Genomic DNA, 18,355 nt, shown 5'->3' with positions numbered 1-18,355 from the left:
GGCTGATTCCACTTAACACCTTGCCCTCTGGTTCCATCCATTTCCTGCAGATGCCACCGTTTCATTCTTCTTTATGGCTGAATACAAGTCACTGTGTGTGCACCACATGCTCTTGGTCCAGTCATCCATGGGCATTAATACCCTTCTCTGACCCTCAGTTTCTTCTTCTGGAGGAGGTCCTCACACACCCTCACTGCAGAGGGAATTGGGGTCAGTGGTGGAGGGTGCAAGGGAGGGTCTCCATATGCATAATCTGCAAAGCTCCTTGGTGACGCCATCCAGCAGCGTCGATTTGGCGTGGGGGGGTGGGGGGACAAATGAGTAGCGAGGCTCTTGAATTCGGAACGGTTTATTGTTGAATCAGGAAACCCGGGAACCCTGGCTCTCGAACCTAGAACCTGGAATCTCGAACCTGGAACCTCCAACCTCCGTACTCGAACTGCGAACCTCAGTGCTTGAGGAGAGCCGGCTTATGTCCCCTCCAGGAGGTGACGGGTAGGGCTGGCGCCAATTATGCGAAGATTAGGTGAGGAGCTAGCTGCCCCATCATGGCAAAGGTCAAAATGAGCAGGCATGATCAGGAGCACTTGGGCACACTTGTGCACACGTTGTGTGTGTGGACTTAATTGAATACGGCCAATGATAAATCACCTGGGTGTGCTTATGTTAATCAACCTCCTCACCACCCATGTGACCAAAACAACTTCTGGCTGGCTGCCAGGCGCCATCTTGGCGAGTCCGCATGGCATAGCCCCCAACAATTCCCCCTTCCTTATATGAAATGAAAAGGAAGCTGGCAGGGATCGTGCCTGTCTTAGGTCCCAGGAATCAACATCCTGTCCTTACCCGTCATCAAAGGATACCAAAGCAGGGTTGGCCCTTCTTAGGTTGGTACAGTGTTTTCCCGTGGTTACCCGTCTTTGACTACCCATCCAGCATACTAAGCCATATGTTGGGAGATTGTCCTGCTCCAAGGGTGGCCATGGCCTGTTTTATGATCACATTATGAGCCTGTTGACTGGCTTTGAGGCGTTTGTAGATGTAGAATAGAATCAACACAAGCACACCCAAGCTTATTAGTGTGAGACTTAAGGGCGCCCCAAATTTGGTGCCAAATTGTGCTAGCCCTTCTAATGCTCCTGTGATAAGTTTTCCCGGTTTGACTTCCACCTTAGTGGCCTTTATGGTGAGGATCTGCCGTCGAAGCCTTGTTACTAGCTCGTCAAATCCATCCGTCCATTGTTGTGCGATCTGTGAAAATAACTGTCTAGAGAAGTTCTCATTAAAAGTCACAAAAAGGAAAGGGAGAGCTAGACACACAGGAGTTTATGAAAAAACAATCATTTCACTCTCTACATATTTCAGTATCAACTCCATTAACCTTTTGATCAGTGCACTTCCCTTTACTTATAGACCCTCCTTTTACAAAAGCCAGGGGCTTATATCCGTCCATGCCTTAGGTCCGCTTAAGGACCAGATGGATAAGGAGTTGAAATTGCCTTTATATTCCAAATTTTCTATAAAATCTTTTGTACTTTAAGATGTGACATACGTCTGATTAGGTAAATACCAAGGTCCAAAAGGCAGATTGACAAGCCCCCCATACTGGAGGCCAAGTAATAGGCTTTTTGAAGGACTGGCAATGGAGTTAGCAAGGGGCAAAAGGCAAGGCCACACCTTTACTATCCCCCATAGGCAACGCACAGCTCCTCCATTAACATGGTGAGGGATCATGGACAACAGCAGCTGGAGGAACTTCCACATCTTCTTGTTGTTCTTGGTTTTCTATTGAGGAAGCCTTGACTAATCTTTCAGGCACCCAAATTGGCGATGGTACGTCCTGCGGGAAATCACAAACAGACCCTCGGGTCCAGATTAATACCGGATCCGGGCCTTTCCATTGTCCTGATAGAATGTCCTTCCAGAGCACTTGAGGTAGATGCTTTTTATTAGGATCTGAATGACGGTCAGCAGCCGATCGGCCCTTAGAATTAAGATTTAAAAAATTTAAAATGAACAAGGCAACAGATAATTTGTCTTTAGGGATCTGTATGATGCCCCTATTCCCACTTTTTGTTTATAAAGCATGCTTTTAAGTGTTAAATGGGCACGCTCAACAATGCTTCCTCCAGTAGGATTATAGGGAATTCCTGTGACATGTTGAATACCAAAGGTGGAACAAAATTGTTTAAAGGCCTGGGACGTATATCCAGGACCATTATCTGTTTTAATTTGTTTGGGAACCCCCAGGATGGAGAAAGAGTATAAACGGTGTGTTATTACATCTTCGGTTTTTTCTCCAGAGTGAGCAGAGGCCATAATAAATCCTGAAAAGGGATCAATAGACACATGAATGAATTGTAGTTTTCCAAATTCTGAATAATGAGTTACATCCATTTGCCAAATATGATTGGGCTGAAGCCCTTTTGGATTTACTCCTAATGAGGGGTTAGGAATAAGTGTAGCACATTTAGCACAAGACTTGACTATGTCCCCAGCTGTTGCCTTAGTAATTTTATAGCATGTACATAGAGTGGAAGCATTTACGTGAAATTTTGAATGAAGAGTTTTTGCATTTTCAAGTGCATCAAAGATGTGTGGGTCTCTGGTGGCCATGTCTGTTAAATCATTGTGTAAACTTAGAGGACCTGGAGGCCAGTATGAGCCCGAACACGCCCAATGGAAAAAGGATCTTTTCTGTCCCAGATAAGTTTTTGTAGACATTGTAAATATTTAGCGATGGTGGAAGTGAGGGAGAGCAGACCAGTTAATTCTAAAATTTGAACAGCATTAACAACATATTTGCTATCAGAGAATAAGTTAAAAGGCTCATGGTGGGTTTTGAATACTTCTATAGCTGCTAATAGTTCTGTTTGTTGTGCAGGTAGAGCATTAAACAGCAATGCTTCTGTAACATTATCTACAGTAATAGCACCCGTACCATTTTTTGATCCATCAGTAAATATAAGGGTAGCTCCTATAATAGGTTCTTTTCGGGTGACTTTAGGGAAAATTATAGGATGTTGACTCCAAAATTGGAGAAGAGGATCAGAGGGCAAATGATCGTCAAACACAGCAGAAGTACTAGTAAAGACCATAGCCCATGAATTTGAATTCTTAATAAGATATTGTATCTGGTCAGTAGTATAAGGAGTAGTTATTGTCGAGGGATGTACCCAAAGGTGGAAAGGGATACTTTTAACGCCCTAAGGATTAATTCTGCCACAGATTCAGTAAACAAGGATAAGACTTTGTTAGGGGCATAATTCATGTGAACCCATAGAATAGGACCCTTTTGCCAAAACACTCCTGTGGGTAACTTATTTGTGGCCAAGACAATGAATGATAAAGGCTTAGCTAGGTCAATACGATCAAGATGAGCCTTTTCCATAGCTGTTATAACAAGCTTGAGAGCTGTTCAAGCCTTAGGGGTAAGCACCCACTTAGAAAGGGGATCAGAATCACCTTTAAGAATATCCAACAGGGGGCCCAAACTTGAGGTGGGTAAATGAAGGAAAGGCCTAATCCAATTAATATCACCCAAAAGTTTTTGAAATCATTTGAAGTTCTAAGTTTGTCCACCCGAACGGTAATTTTTGTGGGTTTAACCATAGTTGCATTTATGATAGATCCCAGGAAGTTTTTGGTGTCTGTCATTTGTACTTTATTAATGGCAATATGTAAGCCCCATCTTTCCAGTGACTTTAGTAAGGAATTATAGCATTGCTCTAAGACAGGCTTTTTCTTATGAGCTAGCGAAATATCATCCATTAATGATAGATTAAAAGTTGAGGGTTAATTTGTTGATACACACCGGGGTGGAAATTAGTCTGATTACCTTGCCCTTCATATGGTCCTTGGCCTGTCAGCATGTCTAGATTCCATTGAGGATTGCCCGCAACTGCATTACGTCCGGCAGTATCAGAAGATAACTCCTGGTTAGCCACCTTCCACATGAGATATTGTCCCCCATATAAACATGGTTTGCTAACCCACCCCAATCAGTGGGAGTAAGATTTTGACTTGCAACATTCTCTAATAAAGAAATGGTAAATGCAGCTTGTACTCCATAGGACATAACTGCCTCTTTTAACTGTTTTACTAATTTTATATCTAATATTTGATGATATCTCTGATTGTTTTGATCTTCTAATACCGGGAATATTGGGAACACTGATCGAGATTCTACATCAGCCCACTCTCTGGGGGCCGCCCCTGTGTAGCAAGTACATGCGCCCCTACAACCTGAAAAAGAGTGGTGATCTGGATTATATGCCAGAGGGCATGGCATGGGAGGGGTTAGTTCCTGTTCTTCAGAGTCACTTCCCTGTTGAGTCTGAACATCTACTTCCTCTTTTAGAAGCTCGACTCGATCGTTCCTCTTTTACAGATTCTAGTATCTCTTCCCCCTGTCTTATCCGTTCTTGAATTTTAGTCTTTAACGGAGTTCCATTTTCTTTTAATAATGCCTTAAGCGGACCCTCCACGTGGAACCGAGAAATTCCTGATCCCATGATTAAAATCTGAATAGCTTCTCTAACTGCTACTAAAATAACAAACAGTAACCAAGCAAATAAAAACAATAGAAATACTAACACAATTTACACTTTAAACACATTCATTTAAGACAACCTTTGCTGTCTCTTGGGACAACCTTCCGTTATGCTCCCTCACTAGAGAACCTTCTCGTTACGCTAGCAAAACTGTCTTTTACTTACCTTATCCTTGTAGTGCTGGTAACTGTATAAAATGTTACGGGTCCCCGTACGAATGCAGGGTTCCCCATACGGGCCACCATTTGACGTCGATTTGGCTTGGGGGACAAATGAGTAGTGAGGCTCTTGAATTTGGAACGGTTTATTGTTGAATGAGGAAAACTGGGAACCCTGGCTCTCGAACCTAGAACTTGGAATCTCGAACCTGGAACCTCCAACCTCGAACCTGGAACTTGGGACTTCCAACCTCAAACTCGAACTGGAACTCCAAACCCCGGCGCTCGAGGAGAGCCGGTTTATGTCCCCTCCAGGAGGTGACGGGTAGGGCTGACGACAATTATGCGAAGATTAGGCGAGAAGCTAGCTGCCCCATCATGGCAAAGGTCAAAATGAGCAGGCATGATCAGGAGCACTTGGGCACACTTGTGCACACGTTGTGTGTGTGGACTTAATTGAATACGGCCAATGATAAATCACCTGGGTGTGCTTATGTTAATCAACCTCCTCACCACCCATGTGACCAAAACAACTTCTGGCTGGCTGCCAGGCGCCATCTTGGCGTAGTCCGCATGGCATAGCCCCAACAACTTGGGACGTGCTCGGGGGAGGCTGGGAACTGGGAGGATCCAGGCTTTGGGCTCCAGGTCAAGGTGTACAATTGCTGTGTCCACTGAAGACCCAATGCTGGGTGCTCTGTCTTTGTTACAGCTCTGCAGGAGAGGGAGCTGCACAGCCCGCCTGCTGGGCTTCACCATAGTCTCACTGACCTGGACAGGTCAGACCAGCTCCATCCACAGCCACCCTCGGCTCTCCCCTGTGTGGGACATAAACCCTGAGAAGCACTGTGAAGCTCCACGTCCAGAGAAGCAGGATCACAGAGAGACAGAGAGCTGACCCTGCACGGCTGGACACTCACCTGGCCATCACCTTCAGTTTCCAGAAAACCCCTTGTAGAGGATCTGCCACCCTAGGGGAAGATGCAGAGAGCCCTGTCCAGAGCAGGTGATTTCAGGTGCACACCAGCCAGAGCAGGGGATTCCAGGTGCACACCAGCCAGAGCAGGGGACTCCAGCTGCACCCTGCAGTCGGCTTGAGGAGCACAGGGCCACAAGCATGTCTTCTACAACATCAACACAGGAAGATCCTGCGTCCTGCAGGGCACAAGGCTGCAGTTGCAGAGAGAGGCCGGGCATGACCAGAGCCACAAAGGGTCCCTGGCTTCCTCAGAACTATGCACATATCCAGTGTTAGTGACGGCCTGTGCTAAAGAACAGCATGCAACTCTCTGCTGGCATCTTAAGCCTCTTATACAAATAGGTGTGAAATGCTGGCCGGGAGCACCTGGTGGACTGAATGGAAGACACAACCCCCAGCCTCAAGCTGGGTCCCTGCACCTCCCCCTACCTCTCCAAGGGTGTGTGTAGGGCTGACCTCTGTCCAGCACAGGTCCACTTGTCAGGAGGTGGATCCCAGGCATCCCACAGGCAAAACACAACTGGGAATCCAGGGCTGCCCTCGGAGCCCACAGGGCAGGGATGAGGCATGGTGAGACCAGGAATCTAAGACAGTACCACTGAAGGTGCCCAGGGCTCTGGCTGATAGAGTGACAGCTCACAAGAGGAGATGGGCATCCCAGGAAAGAGCCTCAAGCAAGCCCACCCAGAGACCAGAAAGGCTGGCGTGGACGGGAAAAGTCCGTGGCGGGCAGTACAGGGTGGCACCGCGGAGGGCAGACTCAGCTCAAGGTTGTAGCAGTGGAAACGACAAGACTGCAGAGACCAGAACCTCCATGGACTGAGGGGCACAGGAGTCACTTGTGCACCCTGGAGCACCAGAGGAGGAAGGAGAGGGACACAGGGGACTCAGAGGGCACAACAGTGACTGTGGGTCCCCAACCCATCAGACACCAAACCCCTATTGGGGTTCAATATCGACTGATCCCCAGAGAGTCAAAGTGCACACACAATAATGCAAGACACACAACGAGGTTTTACTGCAAGCTCGAGCCTGGACCGCAACCAGCCTCTCAGTCCACTACCATGGCTGAGTGGGCAGCGGCCCCGAGGGACGAGAAAGCACTCTACTTAAGAGATTTCCAATCATTCACATACAAGGACCTGTACATTATTCGTTAACATTGGAACAGCTAAACATTTGTCCTCTTCGGTTGGGTCCCACCAATTTATTTGAATCTCATTGGGTCCCGCGAAAACTGAACGGTGCTGGAGGAAGAAGGGAGGAGGGAGGGGGCGAACTATGCAGGAGATGAGGGGTTGGGACGCACCCCACCCCCCCGGCCCTGATAGATAAGTTTTCTGGGCAGCTGCCCATTTCTCAGACACACATCTCTTTTTTTTTTTTTTTTTTTTTTTTTTTTGCGGTGCTGGGGATTAGAACTCAGGGCCTTGTCCCCAGCCCGACACACATCTCTTAACAGCCTTGATAAACGCCGGGGGCCCAGTACGTCCGGTTTGTCCTGTACTGGCTCCTGAGGGTAGCACCTGCCTGTATCCTGGGGGTTAAGCCAGTTCCTCATTCCTTAGTGTTTGCACGCCCTTTCCTGGGGTGTGGGATTACGGGCCAGTTCCTGAAAAGGCTTGTTCATACAACATGGCTGCACAGATGTCACCTTGTTCTCAACACCCCAGAGCCAGGAAGCTCAGGGTCACCGAACCTGAGGACCAGGCAGGAGCACCACCCTGGGCACTGAGCTCAGGCTGCAGGAAGCCAGGTAGTGGTGGAAAGCACACCTGCACAGGGAGAAACACAGGCTCTGCCAGGACCACTCAGAACCCAGGGGGCAGCTGGAGGGTGGGAGAGAGAAGGGAGGAGAGAGAGAGCAGCAACCCCCAGCCCTGCCCTGCCAGTTCGCCCCCCAGGTGGAGGCAAAGAGCCGCTGGCTCACGCACACTCTAGGGGACCTGCCAGCAGCTGACCTGCCCTGAGGAGATGCTAAGCCAAGGTCCTGGGGGCAGGACACTGACCTCCAGCAGCCACATGGACTACCAATGAAGGGCAGGCCTGGTGGGTGCTGAGGAGCCCTGCCAGCTCTGGAGGGGATGCTGTGCCATCCTCTGCACCACCCAGGAGAGGAAGCAGAGGGAAGGTCCTAAGTCATTCCCAGAGGCCTGCAGCATCTGACACCACACCACACAAGGACTTCCCGGGGAAGGAAAGCACCCTGGACATCCCCATGGAGACAGGGCACAACCCTCCACAGAAGAGGCCCTCACTGCACAGCATCCCAGTCCAGCACACCACCTCCTCACTGGGTTCCCAGAGGCCTGGTCCCCTAGTGACGTCACTGCCAGGGCTTCGTGTGAGGGCACTGGGTGGTGTTTGCAGGACAGTGTTGCCCAGTGGTACGTTTCTCAGCAGGAGGGCAAGGGCTCAGTGGGACACACCTGCCTCAGCAAATCCAACCAGCAGGTGCAGAAGAGTCACACAGCGTGACCAAGGGGTGTGTGTCCCAGGTGTGCAGAGGCAGTTCATCATCCAAAGCCCATTAGTGTGATCTGTCACAGCAACGGGTGACAAGAATGGTCCCCTGCAAGTCACCTCACAGGTGGAGGAAGAGTCCTTTGCAGGGTCCACATGCACTTGTCAGAGAAAAGCCCTCAGTGAGTCAGGAGAGGAGCAGAGCCTCACCCTGACTCGGAAGAGCCCAGAGAGCCAAGGCCCAGGTCCCAGCTGAGGCGAGAAGCCACCTGCTCCCACTCCATCAGGGCAGCCAGGAACCCTGAGCCTCAGCCTCGTGCTCCTGTCCCCAGGACCCAGGGACAGGAGTGAGGGGAGCTAGGTGTCCGGGTGGGAGGACGGAGGGGAAGAGCTTGTTCACAGTGTCACCAGGGGCAGCGTGAGGACCTAGGGATTCAATGAAGAAAGGAGACCCTGCAGGACCCAGGGGGCCATGCCAGCCAGGGGACTCTAGAAGTGCCAGCTGGATGGTTTCTAAGACCAGCAGTGAGCAGAGGAATCTGCACTTAGAGCCAGAACTCAGGTGACGGGGCAACACCTGGGCAGGTGGAGGTGGCCAGGAGGGACGTGAACGGTAACAGCAAATACTCAGCAGGACTCCCGGGTTTTTAACGTGACTTTTTCAGAGCCATGCCGACAGTACCAGCACCCGATACACAGTCCTCAGACACCAGCCTGCGGCTCCACCTCCCGGGTTTCAGGGAAGCAGCACAGACAGCTGCTCAGGGGGACAGGCTCCTGGAGGGCTGCAGAGAGCGGTGGGCCAGCCCTGTGTGCTCTCAGCACTGTGGGGAAGACTGTGCAGCCAGCACCCAGCTGTCCTGACCCAGCCACCTTTGCTGCCTGGACAGTCAGGGTGCAGCCCCAGCTGAGCCAGGTGCCCTGCAGACCTCTGGATGGTCCTTCATCTCCCAGTCTCTGCACTCTGGGTGCTGCCTGTTCTCTGCTGTTCACCTCCTGGCTGCATCTTGGGTCCCTCTCTGGTCATACTGAGCCTGAAACAGCAGGATCCCGAGGACCACCAGGACCCAGCCAGCCACGCCCATCCGGATGAGGTTCCCCACTGTGTAATCCTGGGGAGGTGAGCCTGGGAATGAGGACACACAGGGCAGAGGTCAGGGCAGACCCAAATACCCCAGGATCCCCCATGTCCACCCAGGATAGCCACATCTCCTGGCCAGCACTGGACCCTTCGAGTCCAACACCGTGGCTCAGAATTCTCCTACTCCCCTGTCCTGGGGTCTGAGCTGTTCTGTGATGGGCAGAAGGTCTTAGTGTCTCCTGAGAATCAAGGTAGAGGAGGGGGCTGTGTGAAGTCAAGGACCCTGTCCTGCCTGGGTCCCCACCCTGGGCTCTTCTCACACAGGACTCTACGGAGCCCCTGAGAGCCCTTGCCTGCTGCTTTGGGGTCCCCTCTGCTTCTCTCCCTGGTGCTTCACCCTCACTGTGCTCTGTGAGTTCAGCACAGTGTCTGAGTCACATTGGAGCAAGTTCAGCTGAGCCCCAGAGCTCAGGGCTGGTGGGGAAAGTGGCCCATGGTTCAGGGGTTCTCCTGCACTTGGTGCTCTGCCCAGCCTGGGTCTCTGGACTAGGTGGCCACATCCCCTGGAGAGGAGTTTCCATTGAATACCCAGCTGAGGGCCTGTGATCAGGGGTGAGGGCTGGTCCTCTAACCCACAACCCCTGTGTCAGAGGAGGAGGAGGAAGAGCAGGAGGAAAAGCTGCAGAAAGGCTCTGAGCCTTGGACAGGAACCTCCTGGCCCTTCCCAGTCCCTGGACATTGTGAATGAAGAGAGGCCACTTCACGCACAGCATGTGGGGCCTTGGCATAAGTCACCTGCAGCCCTGTCCATCACACCACATGGCCTCAGCCCTCTAGGCACAGAGTTATGAGGAAACTGAGGCTCACCCAGGTCCCCAGCAGGAGCAGCAGAGCTGGGGCCTGAGCTGGGGGAGTCTGACTTCCAGTCTCCTTCCCTCCACCAGAGCTCAGCCTGAGCTGCAGGGAAGGAGCCTGGACACCCTGATGGCCCTGAGCCCTCCCTGCACAGGTCACTGTCACTGCACAGAGGGGACAGTGCCTGCAGGTTCAGGTCCTGGGGCTTCCCTGGGAGCCTCCTGTCCAGCAGGGCACAGCCAAGGTCAGCACTGAGGGGAACTTGAAGGTCAGGCCAGGCCTCTCCTCTGCACTTGGGGACTCTGAGCCCAAGGGGAGGGGCTGGTCCAGGTCAGCGTGTCCAGAGGAGGCTGCTCCACCCCAGCTCAGCCCTGTCCTGGGACCCCACCTCCTGCCAGAGCCCCTCACTTACCACTCTGGGGTCCTGGCTCCGTGGGGGTGAGGGGCTGCTCCTCAGGGCTTCCTGGGGTGTGTGTGAGGTGAGGGCTACACTGCCTGCTCCCAATTCAATTGGCTGCCCCTCCCCAGACTGGTCCCCAGTGTCACCTGTGCCTTGACTTTACCCTCTTGCCTCCAAGCTTGGAGCCAGGCGACCTGGCTTTAGCACCCCCATTTCTGCCAGATCCTCAGATCCTCATTACCCTGGTTACTAATCTGTCCTTGAGGGTTTGAGGAGGACCCCAGGTCCTCTGGAGACTCAGATCAGCCAGGACAGGGTGGGGTGGGGAGTCTTGGCTCCCGGTGAGCTTGAGTCCTCAGGGATCAGACTTGGGGATGGGACCAAAAGCTAAGGGCTGGGATCCCAGAGGATGCTGGGAAAGAGGACAACATGAGGATGAGGGTGCAGCTGACCCTGGGACTTGTCTTGCTTATCCTCCTGTACCACCTGGCCTCCCCAGGACCCCCTGTGCCCACCCCACCTTCTTGACTCCAAGTGATGGGTTGGGGGCACATGCTGGAGGACCCGGTGACCCCTCCTCTCTGAGGGGTGGATCCCGCTGGCTGACCCTCCCAGGGCCCCTCACTCCCACCCACCCAGAGCTGTCCTGGGCAGGGCCCTGAGTGAATCCCTAGCTCACAGAGGATGGGGTCAGGGGTCACTCACCTGAGACCACCAGGGCCAGGGGGGCACTGGGCCATGACAGCAGGTAGGGGGATGAGCCTTGAGACCCATAGCACCTGTAGGTCCCTGTGAGGGCTGAGGTCACAGCTCTCATGGAGAATTCTGCCTGGAACCCTGGAGCTCTGGACTCTGGTCTCAGACGCAGGGGGGCATCAGCTGCCCCCTCCTTGACCAGAAGGAAGGTGTCCCACTGGATCCGTGATTGACACAGCAGGGTCATGTTCTCTCCTGAGGACACTGTGGGACCCGGATGCACTGAGAGGGAGGGTGTGGCAGGGAGCTGTCCTAGAGAGAGGAAGGAGGGGTGAGGGGTCCCAGCTTGTTCTGAGCTGAGACCTCACCAGGGCCTCTCTGAGGACCCTGTGCTCTCTGTCTGGCTCAGGGTCTCTGATCTTCCTCTCCCTGTGCCTCCCTGTCTCTGTCTTCTCTGCCCCTCCCTGACCCTCCCTGTCTCTCTCCCTCCTGAGACCCCACACCTCACCCTGCCCATCACCTCCTGGGGCTTCCACACAGGGCTGTGCAGAGTCTGGGTCATTGACTGCACACTCTGGGCTCCTCACCTGTGACCAGGATGTCCAGGGGGTCACTGGGGGCTGACCACTCAGAGGAGAGCCTGTGTCCACCGTAGCATCTGTACCGACCCCCATGGGAGCCACTCACCGGGCCCAGAAGGAAGGTGGCCTGAGACAGCCCAGCCTGGAGCTGCTGGCCAGGGAGCTGGGGGAGGTCCTGTCCCCCCTCCTTGGACAGAGCAAATCTGTCATAGCCACTGTCTGAGTGACACAGGAGGGTCAGGTTCTCTCCAGGGTCCAGGACTGGGCTGTGTTGGGTCAGGAGGGAGGGCTTCCTGGACAGCCCTGGAGGGAAGAGGAGCCTGGGCTGAGGGAGGACCTGCCAGCCCTGCCTCCCCTCCTGCTGCAGGTCACTCCCTCACACCTGGGTCTCTGGCCATGTGGTCCCAGGTTCCCTCTTCCTTTCTCTCACCTTTAAGATAAAGGTCCCCACAACCTGCTGGATGTCCCCAACTGTGTCAGGAAAGGTGGAGCTTCCTCACCTGAGACCAGGAGCTCCAGGGGGTCACTGGGTTCTGACCACACCTGGGGGGTTCTCCTGTAACTGCCATAGCATGTGAATGTCCACCTGTGGCTGGGGGTCACGGGGCCCACAGGGAACTGGGCCTGGAACTGCCCACTGGGGTCTTGCTGTGAGTCCAGGGGCCAGGTGAGCTTGTGTCCTCCTTCCTTTGTGAGAACAAACCTGCCGTATCCCTGCCGTGAGCCACACTGGAGGGTCACATTCCCTCCTGAGGTCACCACAGGGCTGGGCAGGGCAGAGAGCCTGGGTTTGCTGTAGGATCCTAGCAGAGAAGGAGGCAGGTGTTAATGGGCTCCCTCCTCCACACCGTCCCCAGCTGGGCTGTGACAGGGACACCTGGGAGCAGACCCCCTTCCTGAGGACAGAGCCAGGGGCTGGGACCCCAAGTGTCCTCTCACCTGTCACCACCAGCTCCAGGGCATCACTGCGCTCTGACCAGCCAGCAGGGCTGTGATAGTAGCATTGATATAGCCCTGCATGGTGCTCTGTCATGGTTGGGATGGGGAACTTGGCCTTGTTCCTGGGCTCCTGTGGGATCTGTCTGTCCCAGGGCACTGAGCTTCCCTCTTTATCCAGACGGTACTCCTGGGCCTCCAGGGTCCCCTCACACCAGAGGGTCACTGGCCTCCCCCATGGGACCACAGAGCCTGGCTCAGCCCACAGGGTGGGCTTGGGGAGGGTCCCTGCAAGGGAATGAGAGGCTGGGTCCCAGCACAGCCCCTCAGATCCCAGCCCTCAGCCCAGCTCCCTCCAGGCTTCCCAGCCTCAGCCCACAGCTGCTGTTCTCCATCCACTGCCCAGGTGGTTCCTGGTCCCCAGGGAGGAGCAGGACCTAGACCAGCTGGGGACACTCACCTTGCTGCCCTCGGGTCCCGGGGCCCAGACTCAGCCCTGGAAGAGAGTTCCTGTGAGAGGGGAGCCCTGAGGCCTGAGCAGGCCCTCTCCTCCCCAGAGCCTCCTGGGACTGTGTCCCCTGATGTCATGGCTGGCTGTGGGCTGGGGTCCCTCTCAGAACAGGGTGTCCCTCCCCTTCTTCACATCTCACCAAGGCAGAGCAGGGCCGTGAGGGTGGGGGTCATGGCGTCTCCTGCCCAGGTCCTGGCTGTGCAGATGGAGGTGGTCACAGATTCTGGCAGGACTGACACACACAGGGTGTGGCCACATGGAGGCTGGGTTCTGCCCATCATGGGGTGTCACACAGCAGCCCATAGGAAGGGGAACTGCCCTCGTACTGAGATCCTGTCTCTTGGTTCCCAGGACTGTGTGGGGTGGGCCTGGGCTCCCTGCAGGCAGCTCAGACAGCAATGGAGCCTGTCCTCACCCCTCCACTGTCCGCTGATCTGTCCTCATCCCTCCAGGGCCAGGAGGCAGCAGCCAGTGCACCTGGTGCCCTCCTGAGCCAGCCCCTTCCAGGTGAGGGTGACCTGGGGCTGGTCCTCCCTTCTCAGGGGCTCCTTCGGTCCATTCTTGGTACTGGGTTCTGGGGTTTTATCCGGGGCCATTGGTCTCCCAGCCCTGGAGATGGTTTAGGGAAGACACAGGTCCCCCTCAGGTGGACAGAGAGCAGCAGGCCCTGAGCCCCTGGCTGTGCAGTCAGCTGGAGCTCTGCTGGGGGCACAGAGAGCGGCAGGGACAGGGTGGGTCTCTCAGCTGAGCAGCTCCCTGTGTGACCGTCCCTTTCTTGTTCTGAGCAGCACATCCAACTCCCCCTCCCCTCAGTGCAGCAGTGTGACTGGGCACTGTCACCCCTCGTGTCCCCTCTCCCCGTGTTGTGCCACAGTGAAGGCACAGTGGCTTCTCAGGCTGCAGCCTGTGTCCCCTGATCTGCCCCACACCACTTTACAACCTAGACTGTCAGGGGCTGTGAGCAGCCATTGTCATCACTCATGACCTTCCAGATCGTCAGCCCAGGAACTTCCTCCTCAGTCATTGGTCGATGGTTTTCAGCCGCCAACTTGCACTGCAGGAGCAGGGCCCCGCCATTGTCTCTCTCTCGCCCTTCAGGGGGGACACTCGGATCTTCTGCTTAATAAACTCTCCTGTGTGAGCTCCTGTGTCCACAGTTGTTTTCCGGGTTCTTTCATCCAACTTCCCCTCCATGCCTTCCTCCTCTCTCCCCTTCAGTACAGCACTGTGACTGGACCACTGTCACCCCGTGGTCCCCTTTCTGTCCCTCCTCGTGTCCCCGGCCCCTTCCACGACTCTGCTGGTCTACTTTCGATTCCATCAGATCCCTCCATTCTTTCCCTTTTCCCTCTGCAGCTTCCACAGGTGAGAGAACACGTACGACCCTTGACCTTGAGTTTGGCTGATTCCACTTGACACCTTGCCCTCTGGCTCCATCCATTTCCTGCAGACGCCACCGTTTCATTCTCTTTATGGCTGAATACGACTCCACTGTGTGTGCACCCCATGCTCTTGTTCCCGTTGTCACTGAAGGACACCAGGCTGCTTCCCTAGTCTGGCTGTTGTGAGTTGTGCTGCTGTCAACCTGGGGTGTGGGTGTGTCAGTGCAGGAAGGTGACGTTAAATCTTCAGGGAAATACTGAGGAGTGTGTAGCTGGGTCCCATGGTGGTTCCATGCTGTCCTCTGAGGATCCTCCATACTGGTTTCCATGGTGGTTGGACTCCTTACAGACTCATGAACGTGTGAAAATGCTCCTTTTTCTCTACATCCTCTCCAGCACTTTCTATTTTTATATTCTTGATGACTACTACCTGCCTGACGGGAGTTGAAATCTCATTATAGTTTGATTTTCATTGCCCTATTTGCTAAAGATGTTGAATAGTTTTCGTGTATTTGGTGATCACTTCACGTCTTCTCTGAGAAGTGTTTGGTTCATTTGCTCATTGATTAATTGTGTGGGGATTTTTTGATGCTAAGTTTCTTGAGGGCTTTATATCTTCTGGATATTAATCCTCTGTCAGAAGAGTAGCTAGCAAAGTTGTTTTTCCCATCCATGGGTTCTCTCTTCACATTCTAAATTGATTCCTCTGCTATGAAGAAGCTTTTTAATTTGCTGCCATCTCATTACTAAGCCTTGACCCTCTTTCCTGAGCCTTAGGAGTTCTATGGAGAAGCTGTTGCCTGTGCCTGTGCTGGAGTGTTGACCCTGTGTCTTCTTCTGAGATGCATTTTTCTGGTCTCATTCTGAGATCCTTGATCCATTTTGAGCCATCTTTTGGGCAGGGTGAGAGATAAGGGCCTAGTTTCATTTTTCTGCATGTGGATAACCAGTTGTCCCAGCACCATTTATTAAAATGTCTATCTTTTCTGCAATATAGGTTTCTGGCACCTTTGTCAAGCATCAGATGACTGTAAGTATGTGGGTTTGTCTTTGTGTGTTCTATCCTGTTCCACTGGGCTATGTGACTATTTTATGCCAGTACCATGCAGTTTTTCTTTTTGGATTCTTTTTTTTCTCTGTAGTATAATTTGAAATCAGGTATTGTGATGTCGCCAATATTTTTTCTCTTTGAACTGCATTGGCTATTCTGGAAATTTTTCTTCCTATTGAATTTTAGAACTGTTTTTTTTCTAGCTCTGTAAAGAACATCATTTGTATTTTGATGGGAATTGCATAGAATCTGTATATGGTTCTTGGTAGTATGGTCATTTCAATACTACCAGTTCTGCCTTTCCTTGAACATGGGAAATCCTTCCCTCCTCTTGCTTCTTCTTCAGTTTCTTTCCTTAATGTTCTATAGTCTCATTCTAGAGGTCTTTCACCACCACGATTAGTTTTGTTAGATATCTTATAATTTTGAGATTTTTGTGAATAGGATTGTGTTTTTATCACAGATGGGCACTGAATTTTGTGAAGGGCTTTCTCTGCTCTGTTGAGACTAGTAGTGATTTTGTTCTTAATTCTATTATGTGGTAAATTACATTTGTTGATTTGCAGATGTTAAACCATCCTTGCATTTTTGGAACAACATGTTCTTCTTAGTCTCTTTTTGAATATTATTTGCTAATGTTTTATGAAGAATTTTGCATCTAAGTTCAGAAGAAATATCCATGTGTAGTGTACTTTCCTTTATGTGTCCTTATGTGGTTTTGATATGAGTGTGATATTGGCCACAGAATAAATTTGGAAGTGCTGCAACCCTTGTGACATAATTGGAGGAGCATTGAAATGAGTTCTTGTTTAAAGGTGGTGGAACTCAGCTGAGAATGCATCTGGTGCTGTGGTTTTCTTTGTTAGAAGGCTTTTGATACTGCTTCTATCTTATTACTAGTTACTGGTCTATTGAGTTTTCAATGATTCAACTTTGTCAGATGTATGTTGAAACAGATCCAATTCTTCTAGGTAGTAATAAACTCCTGTTTATTGGGGTACAAATCTTCAAAATAGTCCCTAATGATGCTCTGAATTTTTGTGGTAATTTCTCTTTTTTTCATCTCTATTTGTTTAAAATTGAGGTTTCCTTCTTCTTTTTTTTTGCAGTGCTGGGGATCCGACCCAGGGCCTTGTGCTTGCAAGGCAAGCACTCTACCGACTGAGCTATCTCCCCAGCCCAAAGTAGAATTGGATCATATTGTACATAATTTTTTAATCTTATAATGCATTCTTGTATCATTAAGTGATGTTTGAAAGCATGCCTTTTTTTTTTTTTTTTTTTGCGGTGCTGGGGATCGAACCCAGGGCCTTGTGCTTGCGAGGCAGGCACTCTACCAACTGAGCTATATCCCCAGCCCTCCTTCTTCTTTTAGTTGGTTTGGTTGAATTCTCATCAATCTTGATTGTTTGGGAACAACAATCTTCATTTCATTGATTGTATTGTTTTTAAAAATATTTTTTAAATATTTGTATTGTTTTTAAAAATATTTTTTAGTTGTTAATGGGCCTTTATTTTATTTATATGAGGAGCTAGGCATCAAACCCAGTGCCTCACTCATGCTAGGCAAGCGATCTACTCACTGAGCTACAACCCCAGCACTGTATTATTATTATTATTTTTTACTGTATTATTTTTTAATTCTCAATTTTATTGATTTCAGCTCTGATTGTAATTATTTTCTTCAATCCACTAGTTTTGGAATGTGTTTGATCTTGTGTTTGAAAGGTCTCAATAGATCATTAGGTCGTTTATTTGGGCCTTTCTGGTTTTCTGATGTAGCACTCATAGCATGAACTTTGATCTCAGAACTGCCTTCATAGTGTCCTAGAGGTTCTGGAATGTTGTATCAATATTCTCCTTTGAATCTAAGGACTTTAAAATTTCTCCCCTGGTTTCTTCAATCACTCATTCATTGTTCAAACGTGTATACCTCAAACTCCATGTTGGTATACTTTCTGTAGCTTTTTTTTGGCATTGATTTTAATTTCATTCCATTAAGTTCAGATAAAATGCAAGGATTATACACCCTTTTTGTCTTTGCTAAGAGTTGCTCTGTGGCCTAAAATACAGTCTCTTTTGGAGAAGGTTCCTTGAGTAACTGAGAAGAAAGCATTTTCAACTCTTGTTGGATGAAATAGTGTGTAGGTGTCTGTTAAGTCCATCTGATTTATAATAGTATTCAGGTTCAAGGAGACTTTACTGACTTTGTGTCTTGATGACGTATCTAATGGTAAGAGAGGTGTGCTGACATCACACAATATTACTACGCTAGCATCTTTCTAAGTATTTAATGCATCTAGTGTCCCTTTTATGTATTTAGGCATGCCAATGTTTGGAGCATATTTATTTAACCACCATTATATGTTTTTGTTGGATTTTTCCTTTATCAGCATGACTCTTTGACTCTTCTGATTAACTTTGGTCTGAACTCTGCTTTGTTACATATGAGAGTAGCTACTCTTGCCTATTTTCAGGTTTTATTTGCATGGTCAATCAATTTCCATCCTTCCATTTCAGCCTGTTGCTGTCTTTGCCTATAAGGTACGTCTCTTATGAACGAAACAGTGTTGGGTCTTCTTTTTAAAACCCACATCCATCTTTATAGCAGTTAAGTTCACAATAGCTAGAATGTGGAACCAACCTAGATGCCCTTCAACAGATGTATGGATAAAGAAACTGTGATATACATACTATATATATATATAT

At 50.8% G+C, this 18,355-nt stretch overlaps 1 protein-coding gene across 1 annotated transcript; it reads right to left on the bottom strand.

The window, feature by feature from the left end:
- Positions 1-8,288: 8,288 nt before the first annotated feature.
- Positions 8,289-13,521, bottom strand: LOC306648240 (leukocyte immunoglobulin-like receptor subfamily A member 6). The gene is made up of 8 exons (XM_079118176.1): positions 13,353-13,521; positions 13,163-13,198; positions 12,706-12,990; positions 12,267-12,569; positions 11,773-12,069; positions 11,195-11,497; positions 10,502-10,552; positions 8,289-9,279 (listed from the first exon to the last, which is right to left on the bottom strand). The coding sequence occupies exons 1-8, from the start codon at positions 13,492-13,494 to the stop codon at positions 9,143-9,145; spliced, it is 1,554 nt and encodes a 517-aa protein (XP_078974302.1). The 5' UTR covers positions 13,495-13,521; the 3' UTR covers positions 8,289-9,142.
- Positions 13,522-18,355: the final 4,834 nt, after the last annotated feature.

The sequence above is a fragment of the Sciurus vulgaris genome (assembly GCF_902686455.1).
Source record: "Sciurus vulgaris genome assembly, chromosome: 17".
NCBI classification, from domain to species: domain Eukaryota; kingdom Metazoa; phylum Chordata; class Mammalia; order Rodentia; family Sciuridae; genus Sciurus; species Sciurus vulgaris.
Note: the sequence above shows the minus strand (reverse complement) of the source record. Positions and strands in the feature narration are given on the sequence as shown.